Source organism: Pelophylax lessonae (assembly GCF_965119305.1).
Source record: "Pelophylax lessonae genome assembly, chromosome: 1".
NCBI classification, from domain to species: Eukaryota; Metazoa; Chordata; class Amphibia; order Anura; family Ranidae; genus Pelophylax; species Pelophylax lessonae.
In genome coordinates this window covers 842,960,367-842,979,706 of record NC_138768.1, presented here as the reverse complement: position 1 = coordinate 842,979,706, position 19,340 = coordinate 842,960,367, and the positions used below count along the sequence as shown (strand labels likewise).

General features: G+C 45.9%; 1 protein-coding gene across 7 annotated transcripts in view; it reads right to left on the bottom strand.

Annotated features, from left to right (window-relative positions):
- The window catches only part of SLC4A11 (solute carrier family 4 member 11), a 283,124-nt gene that overhangs the window by 82,508 nt on the left and 181,276 nt on the right, over positions 1 to 19,340 (bottom strand). For 3 of the 7 annotated variants that reach the window (XM_082263398.1, XM_082263399.1, XM_082263402.1), the window contains exons 7-9: positions 13,418 to 13,541; positions 6,324 to 6,527; positions 4,906 to 4,974 (exon numbers count right to left, since the gene is read on the bottom strand). In XM_082263398.1, the coding sequence (XP_082119524.1) occupies positions 4,906 to 4,974; positions 6,324 to 6,527; positions 13,418 to 13,541 (397 nt within the window). The remainder of the gene's footprint in view (positions 1 to 4,905; positions 4,975 to 6,323; positions 6,528 to 13,417; positions 13,542 to 19,340) is intronic. The other 4 variants (XM_082263400.1, XM_082263401.1, XM_082263403.1 and 1 more) reach the window with 2 other exon arrangements.

Genomic DNA, 19,340 nt, shown 5'->3' with positions numbered 1-19,340 from the left:
CCCTTCTTCCAACCTTAGAATGTCGGCTACCTCCAGAGCCGCCAGGACACTGTCTCCTTGTTGATTGACATAAGCCATGACCGAGGCATTGTCCGATTAAATGCGCACTGGACATCCCTGAAGACAGTCCGTCAAATGGTCCAGGCACAGTCTGTTTGCTCGGAGTTTCAAGACATTGATCGGTACTCTGGACTCTTCCAGTGTCCAGATCCCCTTTTTGCCGAGGACGCCTGCCCTAGAAGGACAGGCTGGCATCTGTGGTGACCACTGTCCAACACAAGGGGAGGAAGGATTTGCCCAGTCGAAGCGCCGGAGAAAGAAGTCACCACATCAGGGATTCCTTTGTTTCCCGGCTCAACCGGATCGGATTGTCCAGAGACTGCAGAGACTTGTCCCATTTGGCCAGAATCCGCCTTTGCAGGGACCTTGTATGGAACTGTGCAAACGGAACTGCCTCAGTAGACCCCATCAGGCCCAGCACCCCAAATCCAGAGGGATGATCATCTGCTGGACAGCAGGAGACAAATTGCAGCCTGCAATTTGTGGAGTTTGTCCAAAGGAAGGAGCACTCTGGCTAAGGCCGAGTCCAGAGTCAGACCCAGATAGCCCAGCTTTGTGGACGAAACCAGAGCAGACTTCTGATCAGAATCCAGCCAAACTCCCTCACAGTTCGTATGCTGATTTCCAGGTTTTCCACCAGTTGGGGACTCAACCCCCCCCCCCCCTCACAGGAGGTGGTTGGTCCAAGTAGCCCAGTACCACAATCCCCCATTGGCGTAACAATGCTAGCATCAGGGCTAACACTTTTGTGAAGACCTGAGGAGCAGAGGTGAGACCAAAGGGTAATGCTACAAACTGATAATGCTCCTCTCCCACGGCAAAGCAGAGGAAGCACTGGTGACCCGTACATATTTGAATGTGAAGGTAAGCATCCTTGATATCGATAGAGGTAAGAAAATCCCCCTGATGCAGGGATGCCACCACTGTGCAAATGGATTCTATTCTGAACTTCTGCAACCACACAAAGCCGTTCAGCGCCTTGAGGTCCAGGATTGGACGCACCTTGCCTTCCTTCCTGGGAACTGTAAACAGGTTTAAGTAAAAACCCTGAAAACGTTCCGAAGTCGGAACCGGGAGAATCACCCCTTGAAGTAACAGGTCTTGTACTGCCCCAAACAGACCCTGTAAAATGGTTTGGGGACAGATGCAAGTTGGAAGGAAAGAACCTTGCCCGGGGACAAAAGTGAAACTATCTGTAGTCGGACAGAAGGACTTCATGGACCCACTTGTCTTGTACCAGGTAAGCCCACGGGTCCGGAAACCAACAAAGATGTCCCCCCACCCTTGATACGGGTGAGGGCGCACCTTCATGCTGACGAAGCCTTGTCTGTGGGTCTGGAGAAGCCTGCTCTTGGCTTGTCAGACCAGGTTCCTTTGGATCCTTCAGAAGAGGCCCTGAAAGGCTTCAAGCCCTTGTCAGTCGACTCTGAGGGAGGAAAATTAGCCAGGAAGGAGGGCCCACGTCTATGACTTGGTTCCTTGCCCATAGTAGCCTGCAGAAGAAAATTACTCTTTTCCCCTGTAAGACTTTTAATGATGTCATCCAGAATAGCCCCAAACAGGCGATCCCCTTGTAAGGGGAGATCAGTCAAGGCCTTTTAAGAAGTCTGGTCCGCAGACCAGCATTTAAGCCAAAAGACACGCCGAAGGACCACTGCTGAAACAGAGAGCCGAGCCACTAGGGGAGCTGCATCCAAAGAGGCATCACAGATAAACCGCAGCCCCTGGGCCAACTTAAAAGAAAAAAAAAACTAAGTGCCTATAGCAGGGAGAGGGAGTATACCCCCTGGGATTGCCCATAGGGGTAACCAGATTATTTTTCTGCCTAGTATCCTACTCCTGTATGGGGCAATATAACCCAATAGTTATGAAGATCAAGAGATGTGTCCGCCAATGAACGAAAGAGAAAAAAAACGTAGGCATTGAATCTTTTGTTTTGATCCACTTAGAATGTATTTAGCCGATTTAAACTGCATAATCCACACTGGATTCATTTGTCCATCTTTGCAGTGCATGAAGTGTAAATTTTGCACACTTCAAATAAAGCTGGTACAAAACAAAAAACGTGAACTTTGCCCCATCTCCTTCCCTTCTCCTCACACACTTTAGGAAGTTTTTTTTTTGGGGGGGTGGGGGGGGGGGGGGGTTACCTAGTTTTAGCAAGTACCCGCTTCCACCACCTAGGCAGATATTCTCCACTCCCCCCCCCCTCCTGGGAAGCTTGCAGGACAAGTCGCAAAGTGCACGCGTATGCACGAGGGGAAAGTAGGCTGTGAAGCTGCAAGGCATCATAGCCAGCTTTCCTTAACATGCTGGCACTAGGGACCCGAAGGGCGGTGAATACCCAGCCTAGATGAGGACGGCGCTAGATACGTGGACAGGTAAGTGTCCTTTTTTTCAAAAGTCAGCAGTTACAGTGTTTGTAGCTGCGGACTTAATTTTTTTTCTTGTTAAGACTACAGACCTTTTATTTTTTTTAAGTTCGTCTTTCTGTGAACTATAATTATAAATACATATACACACCCACACATAGACACGCACACAGCACTGTGCAAAAGTTGTAGGCACTTGAGGAGGGAAAAGTGTGAGGATACTTTTTGTAAGCTCACTTAACAGGCAAATACCATCATGGAGGCATTTGACCAGTCCCAAATGAATTGTCCAGTAGGGCAATGACCCCAAGCATACAGTTAAAGTCATAAAGAGCTATTTCCAGTGTAACAAGGAGCCCTGGATGAGTTGGCATGACCCTCACAGACACCTGGTCTCAACAGCATTGAGTCTATCTGGTATTAAGGAACATCTGGGGTCAGAACTACAAGATATTTGGCACAATATGCCAAGTATTTGCCAAGCTCCTCAACATTTTCAAGTGTACCTAGTGGAACTGATGCAGCTCTAAATGTAGAGGGTGGACAAACCAAATATTGATTTGATTTAAAGTTTTTGGTTTATTGGTTGTAGGTTGCTAACTGATACAGAAGGAAAGCATCCTTAGCCAAAAGGAGATACATCTCTTTTCATTATATACCTACACTTGCACAGTGTGTTTCAGGGTATGCCATAACACATGCAGCATGAAATGAATCATTACATCACATTAAATATCACCATCATTAGGCCATGACGACATTTCAGAACATGATGTTACTAGTTTCTGTACCAGCAATGTCACAAAGCTGAAGCAGTTAGCGCAATGAAACACGTAAGAGCTTGGGACAGAACGAGGTGTGGTGTAGCACTGCACGGCTCGTCCATCACTAGCGAGGAGGGCTGGCTGGTCTGTACAAAACAGGAAGTAGATATATTCTGTATTATCTATAATCATCGCTTGAGACTTCCTTCCTACAGCACGGCTCACCAAGTGCAGCAGAGGAACTGGCAGCTTATAACAAGACCTACTGACGCTTCCCAAGGGCGGTGAACGATCCAATCACATCTGGCTGTGAGTCAGTCGTTGATACAGAACAATTCAGGCTCAACAGTAATGAGAGGTTGCTGGAGAGCTGCCCTTGTTTTATTAGGTGTTAGGGAAACACAAACTGGATTAGATGTAAAACGAATCACTTGCTTTACCAAGGTAATATTACTTCTAAAGTCATTTTCAAGCTTTTTTTAAACTAATCCCCGACACAGAGTTCCTTGTTCAGGTACTATGTGTTATAGGGTGACAACATTCTGTCCCAGTCTCCCAAATGTGCATCTGAGTTGTCACCCTGTCACACAGGCTTTAGATGGAGACTAACTAGTGGCCATTTTTGGTGTTGCACACTGCGTAGTGCACCCCTGAATTCTGCACATAGCGCACTGGCTCACAGAGGTGTGAAAAAAGATGGCACCGTGGAACAAGACCTGAAGTAGGAGAGCTGGGTGCCACAATTGGACAACACTGGATCCCTTGGACTTGTAAATATATTATTACAGCATAAGAACACCACCAAAAGGCAAGTGTGTTGGGTGGAGGTATTTTAAATGGGAGGCTGAAGTTCTTCTTTAACTCCTGAAGATGCTATTAGTGGTCTTTGATTGGGTAACCCAGAACAAGAAAGTACCAAGTGGAAGCCGGAACTACCGATATCCATGCTTGTTCCAGATACAGGATTATTGAAAGTTCTGAAGCCAGAACATCTGTATTACAGCCAGCTAACTAGCATTTTCAGAAATACATCAGCAGTTACTCCAGCTATAGGTCTCTCATGATGTCCTTTAGCACAGTGGTCCTCAACTCCGGTCCTCGGGGCCCACTAACAGGCCAGGTTTGCAAGATAACTAAATTACATCACAGGTGATCTCATTTGCTCTTCAGTGATTGCAGTATTCTAGTCTGCATCTCCCAAGGTAATACTTAAAATCTGGCCTGTTAGTGGGCCCCGAGGACCAGGGTTGAGGACCATTGCTTTAGCATATATTTTATGCCTTTTTTTTAGCTTTGGATAGCAGAGAGAATTGTTAAAACTCCAATCCGATTTTGTAATTTTGTATGCGTCTTATTAGAGGGGGATTTGGCATTTCCTGTCCCAAAGCCACAACAGGAAGTGAGAGGAAATCTCTCAAAGTGTTACTGCGCTAAACTTCTCTTTCCAAACTAAATAAGTTTAAGAGAACAGCATTATACCCATATAAACATGCAAAATGGGATGGTAATAATAATGGAATGTGGAAGTCTCTATTGCTGAATGTACCCCCAAGTATTTCTAGCATGCGGCTGCATCAATATTCAAACTCTGGGGTACAGTTTTTTTTTTCAGCATCACATGTGACAAGTACTTCCCGCCCCTGAGGAACCCACCAGCCAGCCCCCTGTAGCTAGCAAGGATGGCCGGACCACGGTTCTCAGACACAGACCAGCAGACAGAAGAGGGAGTTGTGGCAGACCTGCCTGGGAGGCCCGGTGGTTGGGAACAGTAGTAAATCCTCCAGAAGGAGATAAAAAAAAACAGAAACAAAAAAATAGCACTCACATAAACCAGCCAAATTACAAAATAAATACAGGCAAAAAGATATCACAAAAACAGCAGCAAATAATAAACAAGGCCCTCTGATTTATTTTGGTCCATTTGTTGCAATTTTTCTATCCCCACACAAGAGCCAAGGTTTCCAGATCTTGTAATGTGGAATGCCAAGATACTGGAAATCCCTGCACACAATCTAGATAAGCAATTCTCAGCCACAATTGCTCTAGAGGTTGCTAGGGCTGTGGCTGATTGACCTCCCATCTGATGGTGCCTGCATAGTTCAAAGGCTAACACCATTAGAAAGAGTTGGCTGCATAACACCATTGATCTTTTCTAGCTAGCTGTACGGATGGGGGTGCATTCTTCCCACTGGCCACCAATGTAAGGGACATTTTTTTTCCCACTAGCCACCAACGTAAGGGACATTTTTTTCCCCACTGGCCACCAACGTAAGGGACATTTTTTTCCCCACTGGCCACCAACGTAAGGGACATTTTTTTCCCCACTGGCCACCAACGTAAGGGACATTTTTTTCCACTGGCCTTCAATGTAAGGGACATTTTTTTCAACTGGCCACCAATGTAAGGAACATACTTCCCACTGACCAATGGAAGGTGCTCTTCCACCCGGAAGAATACGATTACTGCTAGTAGTTATAGCTGCCGGCAGTAATCACATGCAGAAAAATCTGCCAGGCTGGTTGTACCAAAGTCGATCGACGGATGGACTTGGGTACAACCAGCCTGTCCACACATGGATTGAAGTTTGGCCCGCCTCTGCTGAACCGGTCGAACTTCAATCCATGTTTGGACAGTTTTACTTGAACCCCACTGCAATAGGTAATGCTGGAACAAACAATGTTGGGTGGAAACACCCAAAGCCCTCCAGTGGACCAGAACAGAGTTGGGAACTCTGGCCAGATCTCACCCCAGTACCCATGACATATAATTGACATGGGGTTGATTCAGTCCAGAAGGCTTCACCAATAAATAGCTCACTCATGGGTGGACTTACCCTTTAAATGCATAATGGCAAAGAAACCACCAACGTAATACATGTTGGGGGCAATTGGTAAACACTAGTCTTTTTCTAAGGGGTACACACTTTATTGCAGTTTGTACGCATTAGGCAGATCTCCCATCTCTTCCTGTTCCTGCAATGCGCGTCACAGAGTCAAGGAGGGAAGGGAAATATCCCCAGTGGTGACACAAACAGCATCACAAGTTCTAACTCTTCTGCACTTTAGCCAAAATATAAAAGTTTTATCTGGAGATGGGCTTCAATGTGGCAAAGCTTGCTGAAACTTACCTTTAATGGTTTGTGGCTGTGGACTTTGTGGCCATCGTTTACTGCCGAATGCCTGTTTACTACAGTCAAGAGGTGTCTCTGGTGGACTAACGCCTCCTTAAACTCCTCTTCGGTTTTGGTTTCTAAGAGCTTCTGCCTGAAGGCAATGTCTGAAAACATTGTGGCAAACGTCCGTCCAACTTCTGTCGCGGTTTTGGTACTTTTCTGAGAAAAAAATGAACAGTATGAGGGAAGAAGATCTTGAGTGCACTATACACAAATAATGGATATAATGGGCACCTGAGTTACAATCATTAAAAAAATTTGGGAACAAATTGACACAAAATTGACATGGTGTATTCATTCTCAAGATCTAAATTGAAAGAAGTTTTAGGAATCAAATTATTCAAAATGGATCATTCCTTGGTAAGGAAAATAATCTGCGAGTGGTGTAGATTTCAAACAACCATTAATTTGCTCATGACTAGCCAACCCAAAAAATTCAACCCAAGAGCTGAGAGCCTCAGCGAGCACTAAAAATGTTATTGCAGAACCTGCAGGTAACTCTCACAATGGTTGGTGTTAAAGTGCATCTACATTCTGAAAGTAACTGCACCGATTTAACCTGCATGGTAAGAGCCAGGAAAAATCCTCTGATGTCCAAAAAAAAAAAAAAAAAAAAAAGAGGATGATTACAATAAAGACTAAAAAAGTCCATCCAGTTCAACCCAACATACATTGGGGAAAATTATTATTTGATCCCCTGCAGATTTTGTCAGTTTACCCACTTTCAAATTAGGGGCCAAACATTTTTTTTTATAATACGTGTATTTTAAATGATAGAGATAGAATATAAAAAAAAAAAAAAAAAAAAAAAAACAAAAAACAATAAAAAACGTTATACACGGTTTCTGTTCAGTGAGAAAAATACGTATTTGATCCTCATGCAAAACATGACTTAGTACTTGATGGAGAAACCCTTGTTGGCAAGCACAGAGGTAAGACGTTTCTTGTAGTTGGTTACCAGGTTTACACACATCTCAGGAGGGATTTTGGTCCACTTCTCTTTACAGATCTTCTCTAAATTCTTAAGGCTTCTTGGTTGTCACGTGGCAACTCAGTTTTATCTCCCTTCATACATTTTCTATAGGATTAAGATCTGGAGACTGGCTAGGCCACGCCATGACCCTAATGTGCTTCTTCTTGAGCCACTCATTTATTGCCTTGCCGGTATGTTTTGGGTCATTGTCATGCTGGAAGACCCATCCACGACCCATCTACAGTGTTCTGGCTAAGGGAAGGCGGTTCTCACCCAAGATTTTACAATACATGGCCCTGTCCATTGGGCCCTCAATGTGGCAAAGTTGACCTGTACCTTTAGTGACTGACAGGATAGCTATGCTGTACATTACAGCAGCCTTGAGTCATAACACACAGCAGGGGCCTATGGGATACAAATCAACAGAAACAGTGTGCAGTTCTAAACACAGTTTACATGTGACCGTTTCTGTTTAGGCCGGTGACAGGGAAATTATCTACTACGTCACGAAGGGAAGTGCTTTTGGTTTCCCATCCTGGAAAACAGTTCTCCAACCAGAAGCCATAGATAAAATTTCCTAGGTCATTACATTTCCAGAACATTAGGCGAAGAGAACTAGGCAGTAGCAATATTGCGTGTTTTTAGCTTTCCCAAACTGTTTGCAAGAATTGGGACACTAAGAGTCGGTTCACACTAGCGCGACTTGTCAGGCGACTTGTCAGCCTGACAAGTCGCGCTCCCTCGCGGTCCATTGACCGCTACAGGACCCGTTCTAATAGGAGCGACACAAGTCACTCCGACTTAGAAAAAGGGTCCTGTACTACTTCGGGGCGACCTCGGAGCGACTTGCATAGACTTCCATTATGTGAAATGTGAAGTCCCTGCAAGTCGCTCCGAAGTCGTGGTGCATGGTAATGCACAAGTCGCCCCCGAAGTAGTAAGGAGTCGTGTCGCCTCAGTGTGAACCGACTCTTAGATGAAAGGTTACCATTTTGGTCAAAAGGGAAGGCAAAATGAAGGTGGTATTTGGAGTTTTCAATGGTACACTGGGTTTTAAAAGCCTTAAAAATGAAAGCTAGGTTAGGTCCTTTCATTGATCATGAACCCGTCCTTGTGTCCAAATATTTTATTAATCATAATGCTTTCTCTAATTACAGTAGTTCCTTCTACTGACAAGGGACTCCAAAAAAAAGGCAATTTTTTTCCACATAATGGGCATTATTTTCAGGAATTAATATGAGGTTTTATGTGAACATTTAAAAAATGGTTTTACCATGTCAACTGAAAAAAATAAATGGATTTTTGTAAAATCTTACCGTAAAATCCTTTTCTCTTAGCTCATTGACAGACGTAGTCCTCGGTGATACAGCACCTTCGGGTTATGTTGCCTCCACAGGAGCAGGACTAGACAGGAAATTAAAAAGCTCTGGCCACACCCTAGGGGCAGTCCCAGAGGGTATATCCTCTCTCTCTCTGCCTCAGCAAATCAGTTATGTGAAAAAGCAGTCTTTAGAGATTTTAACCCAACCCAAAAAAACAGAGGGGCGGGGACTACGTCTGTCAATGAGCTAAGAGAAAAGGATTTTACGGTAAGATTTTACAAAAATCCATTTTTCTCTAGCGCTCATTGACAGACGTAGTCCTCGGTGATACAGCACCTTCGGGACGTCCCAGAGCAGTATCACAAATGAAGGGTGGGAAAATGAAAATCAAATCCCAATCTAGAAGGCCCAACCGGTGCCAACTAGAAGTTTACAATGCTCATCCTTAATGATGAGACTCAACAAAAAAGAGAAAAAATCTTTTTTTTTTTCAAACAGAAAAAACCCTCGAGGTAGACCACCGGTCTCCTCAAATTGCGGCCTGCAAAACCTTGCGGCCAAATGAGGCATCCGCCGATGCCGTCACATCAATTTTATAGAATTTTGTAAAGGTATGTACCGACGACCAGGTGGCCGCCTTACATACCTGGACCACTGACGCCTGATGGCGAAAGGCCCAAGAAGTACTGAGCGCTCGAGTGGAGTGCGCCCTAACAGGGAACGGAGGACTCTGACCCTTAATAGAATATGCCTGTACCACCGTTTGTCTAATCCATTTGGCAATGGTCGCGGCAGATGCAGGCAAACCCTTTCTGGGGCCATCCGTGATCACAAAAAGTGAATCCGTCTTACGGAATGATTCCGTAGCTTTCAGGTATACCCTGATTGCCCGAACCACATCTAAGGAATGCAACGCATGTTCCCGATGATGCTTGGGCTGAGGACACAAGGAAGGTAGTACAATATCTTCATTCAGATGAAAATCTGAAACCACCTTAGGAAGAAAAGATGGCTTAGGATGAAGTACTACCTTATCCCTATGAATCACTAGGTATGGGGACTGGCATGATAATGCAGCCAGTTCTGACACCCTGCGAGCAGAAGTAATAGCTACCAAAAAGGCCACCTTCTGGGATAAAGTAAGCAAGGGAATCTCCCTGATGTTTTCAAAAGGAGGTTTCTGTAGAACCGACAAAACCAAATTAAGATCCCAGGGCGGTAAGGGCGCGCGGACTGGTGGAGCCAGGTGCCGCACCCCCTGGATGAAATTCCGCACCAAGGACTTGGTAGCTAAAGGCTTCTGAAAGAAGATTGCTAATGCTGAAACTTGACCCTTGATGGTGCTCAAGGCTAGCTTCTGCTCAACCCCTTGTTGCAAAAAGGCCAATATTCGAGTCACCGAATAGGTACGTGGAGGAAATCCTAAAGATTCGCACCACGCAATATAAGTCTTCCATGTGTGATAATAGACCTTGCTGGAAGTCACTTTCCTTGCTTTAATAAGGGTAGGAATGACTGAAGTAGACAAACCTCTGTCCTTCAGTACCAGGCCATTAAAACCAGCGACTGTAAAGCATGATGGTAAATTGGTCCTTGAGACCACAGACACTCCCTGAGACGAAGTTCCCACGGAACGTCTGCGACTAGCATGTCCAAGTCGGCCAGGCCGGCTTGAGGAGGCCAGCCTAGAATTTCTAGGACCACTGGCGCTGATAGAATCTGAACCAGGCGTCCCTAGAGGTATCTGGCCCCGACCATCCGAGAAAGTCTGGTCGTTTTCTGTTCCCACACATTTATCAGATACCTGATTGTTATCAGGAAGGGTGATCTTTTCTGGTTGAACCTCAGGGACCGAAGTCACCCGACTAGAGGCTACTTGGCCTATCTGGTCAACCAGATCCGATTCCTGTGAGGTATAGGGACTAATCTTAGGAAAAGGTAAAGGAAAAGATCTATTCAGGGAACGGTAACTACCGCTTCCTGTAGTACTTAAATGTTGGAAGGGAAGAATCGCACCGGTAGTAGTGGTTGAAGCTCGATCTAATGTCCTGAATACCGGTGAAAACGTCCCCCCACCCTGAAACCGGGTGGGGGCGCACCTTCAGGCTGTGTACTCCTTTGCTTCGGGTTTGGCTGGGTTGGTCCTCTGCTTGTCCGACCAGCCCTTCTTGAACCCTCCTGGAGGAGTCTTGCCTTTCCCGCTAGTACCAGCCGGGCGCCCTTTATGGGCGGTAAAGAAAGGTCCTCGCTTGTTGCGAGGTCCCTTAGCTTTAGCAGCCTGTGGCAAAAAAGTGCTCTTGCCCCCAGTGGCATCCTTAATGATTTCATCTAGGTTGGCCCCAAATAGACGATTCCCCTGAAAAGGGAGATTTGTCAAGGTCTTTTTGGAACCTAGGTCAGCTGACCAGCATTTTAACCACAGCACACGTCTGAGGATCACCGCTGACATAGATGCATGCCCTAATAAGGGAGTAGTGTCCAAGGCTGCGTCACAGATAAACTGTAGCCCTTGTATAATCTGTTCCATCAAATCAGATGTCTCCTGGGGAATATCTTTTCCCCTAAGGTCTTGGCGTACCATTCTCGCCCATTCCGTAAGTGTCTGGGAAACTAGACCAATAACAATTACTGGTCTAAATGCTGACCCTATCAGAGAGAAGATGGTGCGGGACTCTGCTTCCATCTTTCGATCCACCAGATCCTTAAAGGACGAAGTGTCCTCCACTGGGATAACCGTGGCTTTATTCAGCCTGGAAATAGGTGGATCCACCACTGGTGGTACCGTCCATTTCTTAATGATGGATTCCTCAAACGGATAGCGTCTAGCAATACGCTTGGAAATAGTAAAGGTACGTTTAGAATGCTCCCATTCTCCTTTAATCTGATTACCGAAACACTTGGGTACAGGAAAAACCTTCACCGTTTTGATGGGCTTATTAGTACCAAAAGGAATCTCTGTTTCAGTTGCCTCTGCCGGTAAAGCCTCAAGTTTTAAGGTTTCCTGCACTGCCACAACTAGTGCGTCCACCAATGCTTCTTCCTGAATTATAGCGGGAGAAGAAGCGTCCTCCTCACTGTCTGAGGGGGCTTTACCTGAGACAACAGCCCTTGCAGAGGAACCTGCAACTGCAGTGACCATCTCTGAATCTGAGTCAGAGGTGTCAGATAGTATAGGGGTAGGCGGGGGTCGCTTCCTTGACCCCCGTCCCTGACAGGCCGCCTCCACCCGAGCCACCATAGACTCCAAAATTGCTGTAAATGACTCTACACTCTGTGCACCGGCGGGTCCCGTGGCCCCCTCGAGGGAAACAGGTGGGGGAATATGTGTGGCAGGGTCCATGATAATTCCAGTCACTTTCCTGGATAATATAATTCAAAATTAAAAAACTTTTTTTTTTTTTTTTTCAGACCCCCAGCGCCACAAAAAGCCCCTTAGTGTTACCTGCTAGGGATCCCTATCGATCGAGAGAGAGAGAGATAGACCCCCAGGCTCACCACTTGATGCTCAGAGTTTAACTGCAACAGGTTACAGCGCTGTCTTGACAAACAGGAAGTCTTTTGGCTGGCTGCCCAGGAAGAAAGGAGGCGGCTCCGCCCCTCTGCACGCCTTCCGGCGCCTCCCCTAGCTCCACGAGGTGTTTGGATCACCTCAAACATGGCCGCCCCCATGCTGGAGACACGAGGCTACGCCAAAATGGCGGCTCGTGCGATCCAGCAAAAAAAATGGCGGCGGCCTGTACTGAATAGCGGTGTGCTGCAGGGCACACAACACTCTCTCTGCATGGGGATTTGGCGTGGTTGGCGGTACCGGCCCTGGCGGACCGCATGGCCATTCGGGAGGCCTGCTAATAGCTGGAGATCTGATTAGGAAGGCAGTCTACATGTCCGTGGCTTCTGACTGGTAGGTAGCTTATTCTTATCACCGTAAGATTCCCAGAATGCCACTGATTACAATCTTTTTAACATGTATACAATTAGATTGTTAGCTCCCAAACCAAGCCTCCTGGCTTTTTGCACATAAAATCACACTCAAAGTAGGAGGATCTGTGTCATTTATAGGATAGAGAGGGACTCTATCTTACCATACAGAGAGGGGCCCGCGTTCACCACAAGACCCGTCAGGGGAAAAGGGGGAACATACTACTCACCATACCGGAACCAGGCGGGCACCAACTCCTGACAGTACCCCTCTCCACCGGGGCGGGAGGGCTGTCGACCGATATGGACGCCGTGACTCATGGTCTTTGGCGTTTCAGCGAGACGTTTAACTCGCGGGGTCAGTCCTTTAATGGGACTTTGTCGCGGCCGACCCAGCGCGGAGCTATGGCCTGCACGCGCTCGTAGGCTGAACTGGGGTGACCACCGGATCTCAACATCCAGCCCGTCGCCCAGTTCAGCTTTCTTGCTTGAAGATCTCACAGGAACACTGGAGAAAAAAAGCTGTCTAAAAAATCTTTTAAGAAAAAAATCTTGCCAGGACCTAAGATCCCAGCAAGGTATCTAGGTCCTTACTCCTAACTAGACAGAAAATAACTGATTTGCTGAGGCAGAGAGAGAGAGGATATACCCTCTGGGACTGCCCCTAGGGTGTGGCCAGAGCTTTTTAATTTCCTGTCTAGTCCTGCTCCTGTGGAGGCAACATAACCCGAAGGTGCTGTATCACCGAGGACTACGTCTGTCAATGAGCGCTAGAGAAATATAATTTTAAATCCATTTTCAGTTTGAACCCCCCCCCCCAAATCAAATACACTCACCATTTTGGGAGGAGCCAAAACAAGGATGACAAACCGTACTTCGCAGGAATTTTCCCCCCAGTTCTGCGGCCTCTCCAGCCGGCTGATACAGACATGTCGTCGCTGAAGTGACTTTATAGTGCAACTGTGGTAGAGGCAGAAAATACAAAATAAAAACAAAATTAACAAAAATTGAATAAAAAAAATAAATAAAAGTAATGGATAAATAAAAAAAAAAAAAACAATGAGCAGACAATGCTACTTGGCCAGTTGGCAGCCTTTTTGAACGCTCCGTGCCTTATGTGAAGCACACCAAAAAGGTGGACTTTTGGCACTTTTCCACTGCAAGTACCGGCTCGGCTCTACTCGGCCCTGCTTGGCCCGGTTTGCTTTTCCACGGCTGGTACCGCAGGGTACGGTGTTGGAACGGTTCGGTACGGTATGGTTTGCTTTTCCACTAAAGTAGTACTAAAGTTAAGTTTGTGGGATTCTCTGACCAATCAGTGGCTAGTAGTGACTGCATGCAAAGGATTGTGGGATATGGTACCAGTTTGGTACCTGTTGGAACCACAATCGAGTAGATACTGTTTTTTCAGAGCCGTACCGTGCCGTACCGTTCGGTTCCATGCAGTGGAAAAGCGCCGCCGTACCGTACCGAACCGTTCCTACACCATACCATGCGGTACCATGCAGTGGAAAAGCACAAAAGCGTGCCGAACCGTTCGGTTCCATGCAGTGGAAAAGCGCCATTTGAGATGTCAGGTACTCTATAGCACATTAAATTTCAGAATTGTTTGCAACCAGAATTGAAAGTGAAGGGAAATAAAAAATCGTAGCCACCAGACCATAAATATAGCGTTCCAGTGACAACAGTCTAGGAGGGGAATTTGTCTCACATCCTGTTTTGTTTACAGCACAAGAACCAAAGCAAATATCCCCCAATAGGACAATGTTTTCTACTCATTGTAAAATCTTTTTCTCAGCATTCATTGGAGGACACAGCACCTTCCCCTCGGTCTTGCTGCTGCCCCTATGTGTAAATACTTGGCTATTGTTTGCTAAAGGAAAAGGAATTGGCAGCACTCCAGGTTGAGTCAAAATCCAGATTTATTGACTGGACATCCAAATATGACAATTGTGACAAGGTAGACGCGTTTCACACACTGACTGTGTGCTTAATCATTATAATTAAGCACACAGTCAGTGTGTGAAACGCGTCTACCTTGTCACGACGATTGTCATATTTGGATGTCCAGTCAATAAATCTGGATTTTGACTCAACCTGGAGTGCTGCCAATTCCTTTTCCTTTATCAAGTTTTCACGGAGGCGAGCCGGGGCATGCACTGGTGTGAGTCATCAGGCAATCACACCACCTTGAGCAGTGAGTTCTTGTCTTTTTAATGGCTATTGTTTGCACTGCAATGCCATTTAACTCTGCTATTTTAGAGTGTGGGGGGTTTTGGCCACCAGCAGGGGCCACCCCTCTGGGTCCAGCTGGATGCACCTAGTCTACATCTCCTTCAAGAGGTACTGTACCCAGTAGGTGATGATGTCCTTCAATGACTGAAAGAAAATCCAGAGCTTCATCCCCAAAATAGTGTTTTCCTTCCTGCATCCCACCCATCTCTCTCCTACACCCAATAAAAATCCTTTTTTTTTTTTTCAAAATGTTTATTTTAATTTTAAAAATACCATGGCCCCCTGCCATGCCTCCATTCCCACCTAGACAAGAATGTGTCCTCCATTTGCGTTCTCCTAGGCTATTCCCGTCACATATCTCAGAAGGCTGCAGAAGCGGTTGGAGGGCAGACCTGTTGGTGGGTTTGGGGGCCAGCTACAGGAACCTGGAATAGACCGCCGGCTCCTGATGACACAGGAAAGGAAGACGTAGCTCAGGACCCAGGCTGTGGCAATGTCTCCAGCAGGACAACACTGGATTTGCTGGGCAGGGTAGTATGTTTTCTGAACAGAACCCTGAAGAACAGGTAAGAGGTGCTGAAAAAAATAGCCAGGAGGGGATTCCTCTTTAATAATGCCTGACACTTGTGCTGAAGTGGTCCAATCACATATGATCTTATGGCCCTTCTACATGATCAGCACTATGGAAGCCTGACGAGCCTCCAGGGTTCTCTTCAAGTTTTATGCCAGTTATTTCAGCATTGTGACATCAGCCTGTAAAGAGAGTGTGTACACGGCAGACGAAGAAGAGGGAGCCTGAATAGAGCCATTGTTCTATGCAGGCCTGAACAATTATCCTGTAATCAGATCCATATGGAGGATTTCACTTGTGAATGGTGCGGTGATGGACACTGCGATAGCTCTTTGCCAAGTTTATACAATCGGGCAATTTGGCAAATGAGCAGAAAGCCCCGAGAGTTTGTACGATTCGACGCGGCAAGTTTATTCCTTCATTGTCTGTAATCTGTTTGGATCTCCCAGAGAGAAAACATGTTTTTCCACTTCAGTTTTCAAAAAAAAAAAAAAAAGGTCCATTGTAGAACGTCTTCTGGAATTCAGGATGTCACCACTGTTCCCTTTAGGATTACTAAATCAATAGAGATCAAGAGTAGGCAACCTTCAGCTGTTGGGGGGAACTAGAAGTCCCAAGAGGCATTGTGAGATGGACAGCCACAGAAATGACTCCCAGAGGTAGGTCCACGATGGGATTTGTAGTTTTACCACAGCTGGAATCATGAACATTGACTACCCCTGATAAAGGTTATAGATATAGCGGAGGCCCATTTCTCCCGCGATGTGACCTATCCAAGCACAGCTAACAAGGATCAGGTAAATGCAAAGGTTAAAGGAAAAATTCTGATAAAGTGGAACTAGACCCATCGATATAATGGTTTCCTAAAACAGTTAAAGTGGTTATAAACCTCAGACACAAAATATGAACACCGCATATATCCTTCTATAGTGTCTATTTGTATCAATCCAGAGCACTAAGTGTAATTTCTATGTGCTGCTTCGTTCCTCTCCTATCAGCATGAGTAAATTCTGACAAGCTTTCCTGACACCAAGAGAAAAAAGTTGACAGGGAGGGAGCTCCCGCACACAGCCAGTGATTGACAGCCTTAGTTCTGTTCCTGTGTGATGGAGGGCGTCTCTCTCCTCCAATCAGTCTCTTCCCTACAATCAGCTCTCCGAGCTCTCCTCACCGAGCTCTGAAGTGTGTCATTTCAGCTCTCTGTCCCCTTTTTTTTCTGACAGCTCAGACGAGCTTTATAAAGTCAGCACTTTTAACAAATGTTGAGAAGAGTGGGCTGCAGATAAACAGGTACAACTCATGTGGCAGGATTGGTTTAATCTGTGTAGCACCTGAGTATAGTCCTTTTACTGGGTAAATGGAAGGGTTTACAACCACTTTAAATTCAAGGCATGCCATGAATGATAACTGTCACATTTGCTTTTGCCCACAACCAAACTGTCAAGCCATCAAGCTGATCACATGAACAGCACCATGACAACTGCAGATCAAACAGGCTATAAAGTTTAGCTGGGTTTAGTTTCCTCCAAGTTCAAATAAATAAATACAAATAGGTATGGTGAGGATGTACTGAGTACAGCAAGCCCTAAGTGACCCTTTGAGTTTATTATGACCTTTTTTAGTGTAGCAGAATTTCCAGGCATTGGACCTGATGTGGGTCTGCCATGGTTACCGTTACCACCAACAGCACATTTAGGCTCGTTGCCCAAGTGTGAGATCTGAGACAATGATCAGTCTGGCATCTTTGGTTTTTAGTTTTATTTTAGGAACTTGGATGGGAGAAGGGAATTAGTGGGATACTCCTCTGGATCAACTAGGTACAAAAATGGGACACTTGACCAACACTTACTGGCGCTTGGGAACGGGGAGTAAAGGGAAAGAAAGAGAGGGAACGGGGAGTAAAGGGAAAGAAAGAGAGGGAACGGGGAGTAAAGGGAAAGAAATGGAGGGAACGGGGAGGAAGGGGAAATGGAGGGAACGGGGAGGAAGGGGAAATGGAGGGAACGGGGAGGAAGGGGAAATGGAGGGAACGGGGAGGAAGGGGAAATGGAGGGAACGGAAGGGGACATGGAGGGAACGGAAGGGGACATGGAGGGAACGGAAGGGGACATGGAGGGAACGGAAGGGGACATGGAGGGAACGGAAGGGGACATGGAGGGAACGGAAGGGGACATGGAGGGAACGGAAGGGGAAATGGAGGGAACGGAAGGGGAAATGGAGGGAACGGAAGGGGAAATGGAGGGGGGAAATGGAGGGAACGGAAGGGGAAATGGAGGGAACGGAAGGGGAAATGGAGGGAACGGAAGGGGAAATGGAGGGCGGAAGGGGAAATGAAGGGGGAGGAAGGGGAAAAAGGGGGAGGAAGGGGAAAAAGGGGGAGGAAGGGGAAAAAGGGGGAGGAAGGGGAAAAAGGGGGAGGAAGGGGAAAAAGGGGGAGGAAGGGGGGGAAGGGCAGAGGAATAGTAAAACGTTTTTTAGCTTAAAGTGGATGTAAACCCTCACATATACCCAGTGAAGTGAACAGCCTCAGATACACAGAGATGAAACAAATCCCCCTCCACAGGTTTTACATGCATATCTGCTGTCTACACTCTTTAGAATGTGCACGTCATGTTAGAAATTATTCTTTCTTTTTCAGAAGCACATAGGGGTGGGTGGGGAGAATGGGCTTATACTGTGTGAAAGCTGATTGGAGGAAAGGGAGCCTCCTCCAATCTAGGCAAAGAAAGGAAGTAATAAGCAGAGCTGTAGTCTGAATAGACAAGCCCAATGCTCATCTCCCTCTTAGCTCCCTCACCGACACAAATTTTCAGCTACCGCTATCGCCTTTGTCAGAGAATTTGTCAGAAGTGACTCATAAGGTTCGTCATGTAATCTCAGTTCACACTAGCGGAGGTTCAAAGTCGCGCCGTATACCGCGACTTCATCGCAGCTAGCAAACGACTTCTTTAACAGAAGTCAATGCAAGTTGCTCTGAAGTCGCCCCCAAGTAGTGCAGGAACCGTTTTCTAAATCACCTGGCAGGTCGCCCCAGTGTAAACCGACCCTTAGAGCTTTGGAGAGAGATAAGAAAACACTACAGATAGATGCTTAGTTCAGCTTTCATGAATGAGGTGTACAACCACTTTAATGCAAGGAATGTACTAAGTTCCTAAACTAAATGTTTTTAGCTTTACTATCACTTTAAAGGGCAACTCCACTTTCGTGGGGGGAAAAAATAGTAAAAAAAGAAAAATTAATATAGCGTATACAATTGCCACACGTCATACTGTAATTTAATTTTTTTTAAATTACCTTTCCTTTTCAATCTGCAGCCACTGTAATAGTCTAAAAATGCAATGCAATATTGCTAACTGGAGGTGTTCTGTACACAGAATGTATACTGACCACACCCCAGAAACATTTCCTGCTTGTGATTGGCTCACTGATTTTCCCAGAAGTCTGCACTAAGTCAGATTTCTGGCATCCCCTGCAACAAAAATGTAATTTTTGGTGAGATCCTCCCAATAGGAACACGTCTAAAGGGATGCAGGGCCAGTAGATTTCCCCATTAGAGCCCTCCGGCTGTCACAGCGAATTGATAATTATATAAGCACTCCCATTATAACCACTCAGCACAGAGGCACAGAGGAACACACGGGGATTTCTTCAGAACAACAAAAGGTAGGAATCAGCAACAAAGTTTGTTAAAATCCCCGCAATGTACAGAGATCACCCAGAGGGGAATGTTTTTTTTTTTTTTTTTTTTTTTTTTTTTAACAAAAGCAGAGTTACGCTTTAAAGTCAGCTTATGATTCCTCCCAAAACAAGAACCTGTTACTGTACTTATGCATAATCCAAGCCCAATGTACAGGTTTTCTTCAATTGTTTATAGTGAATAGTAAGATAAAACCGGCTCCAGTACTTTGTTTGCCGGTTGCTTTTAAATCAAAATTGCCTTTTAGAATTCCCTA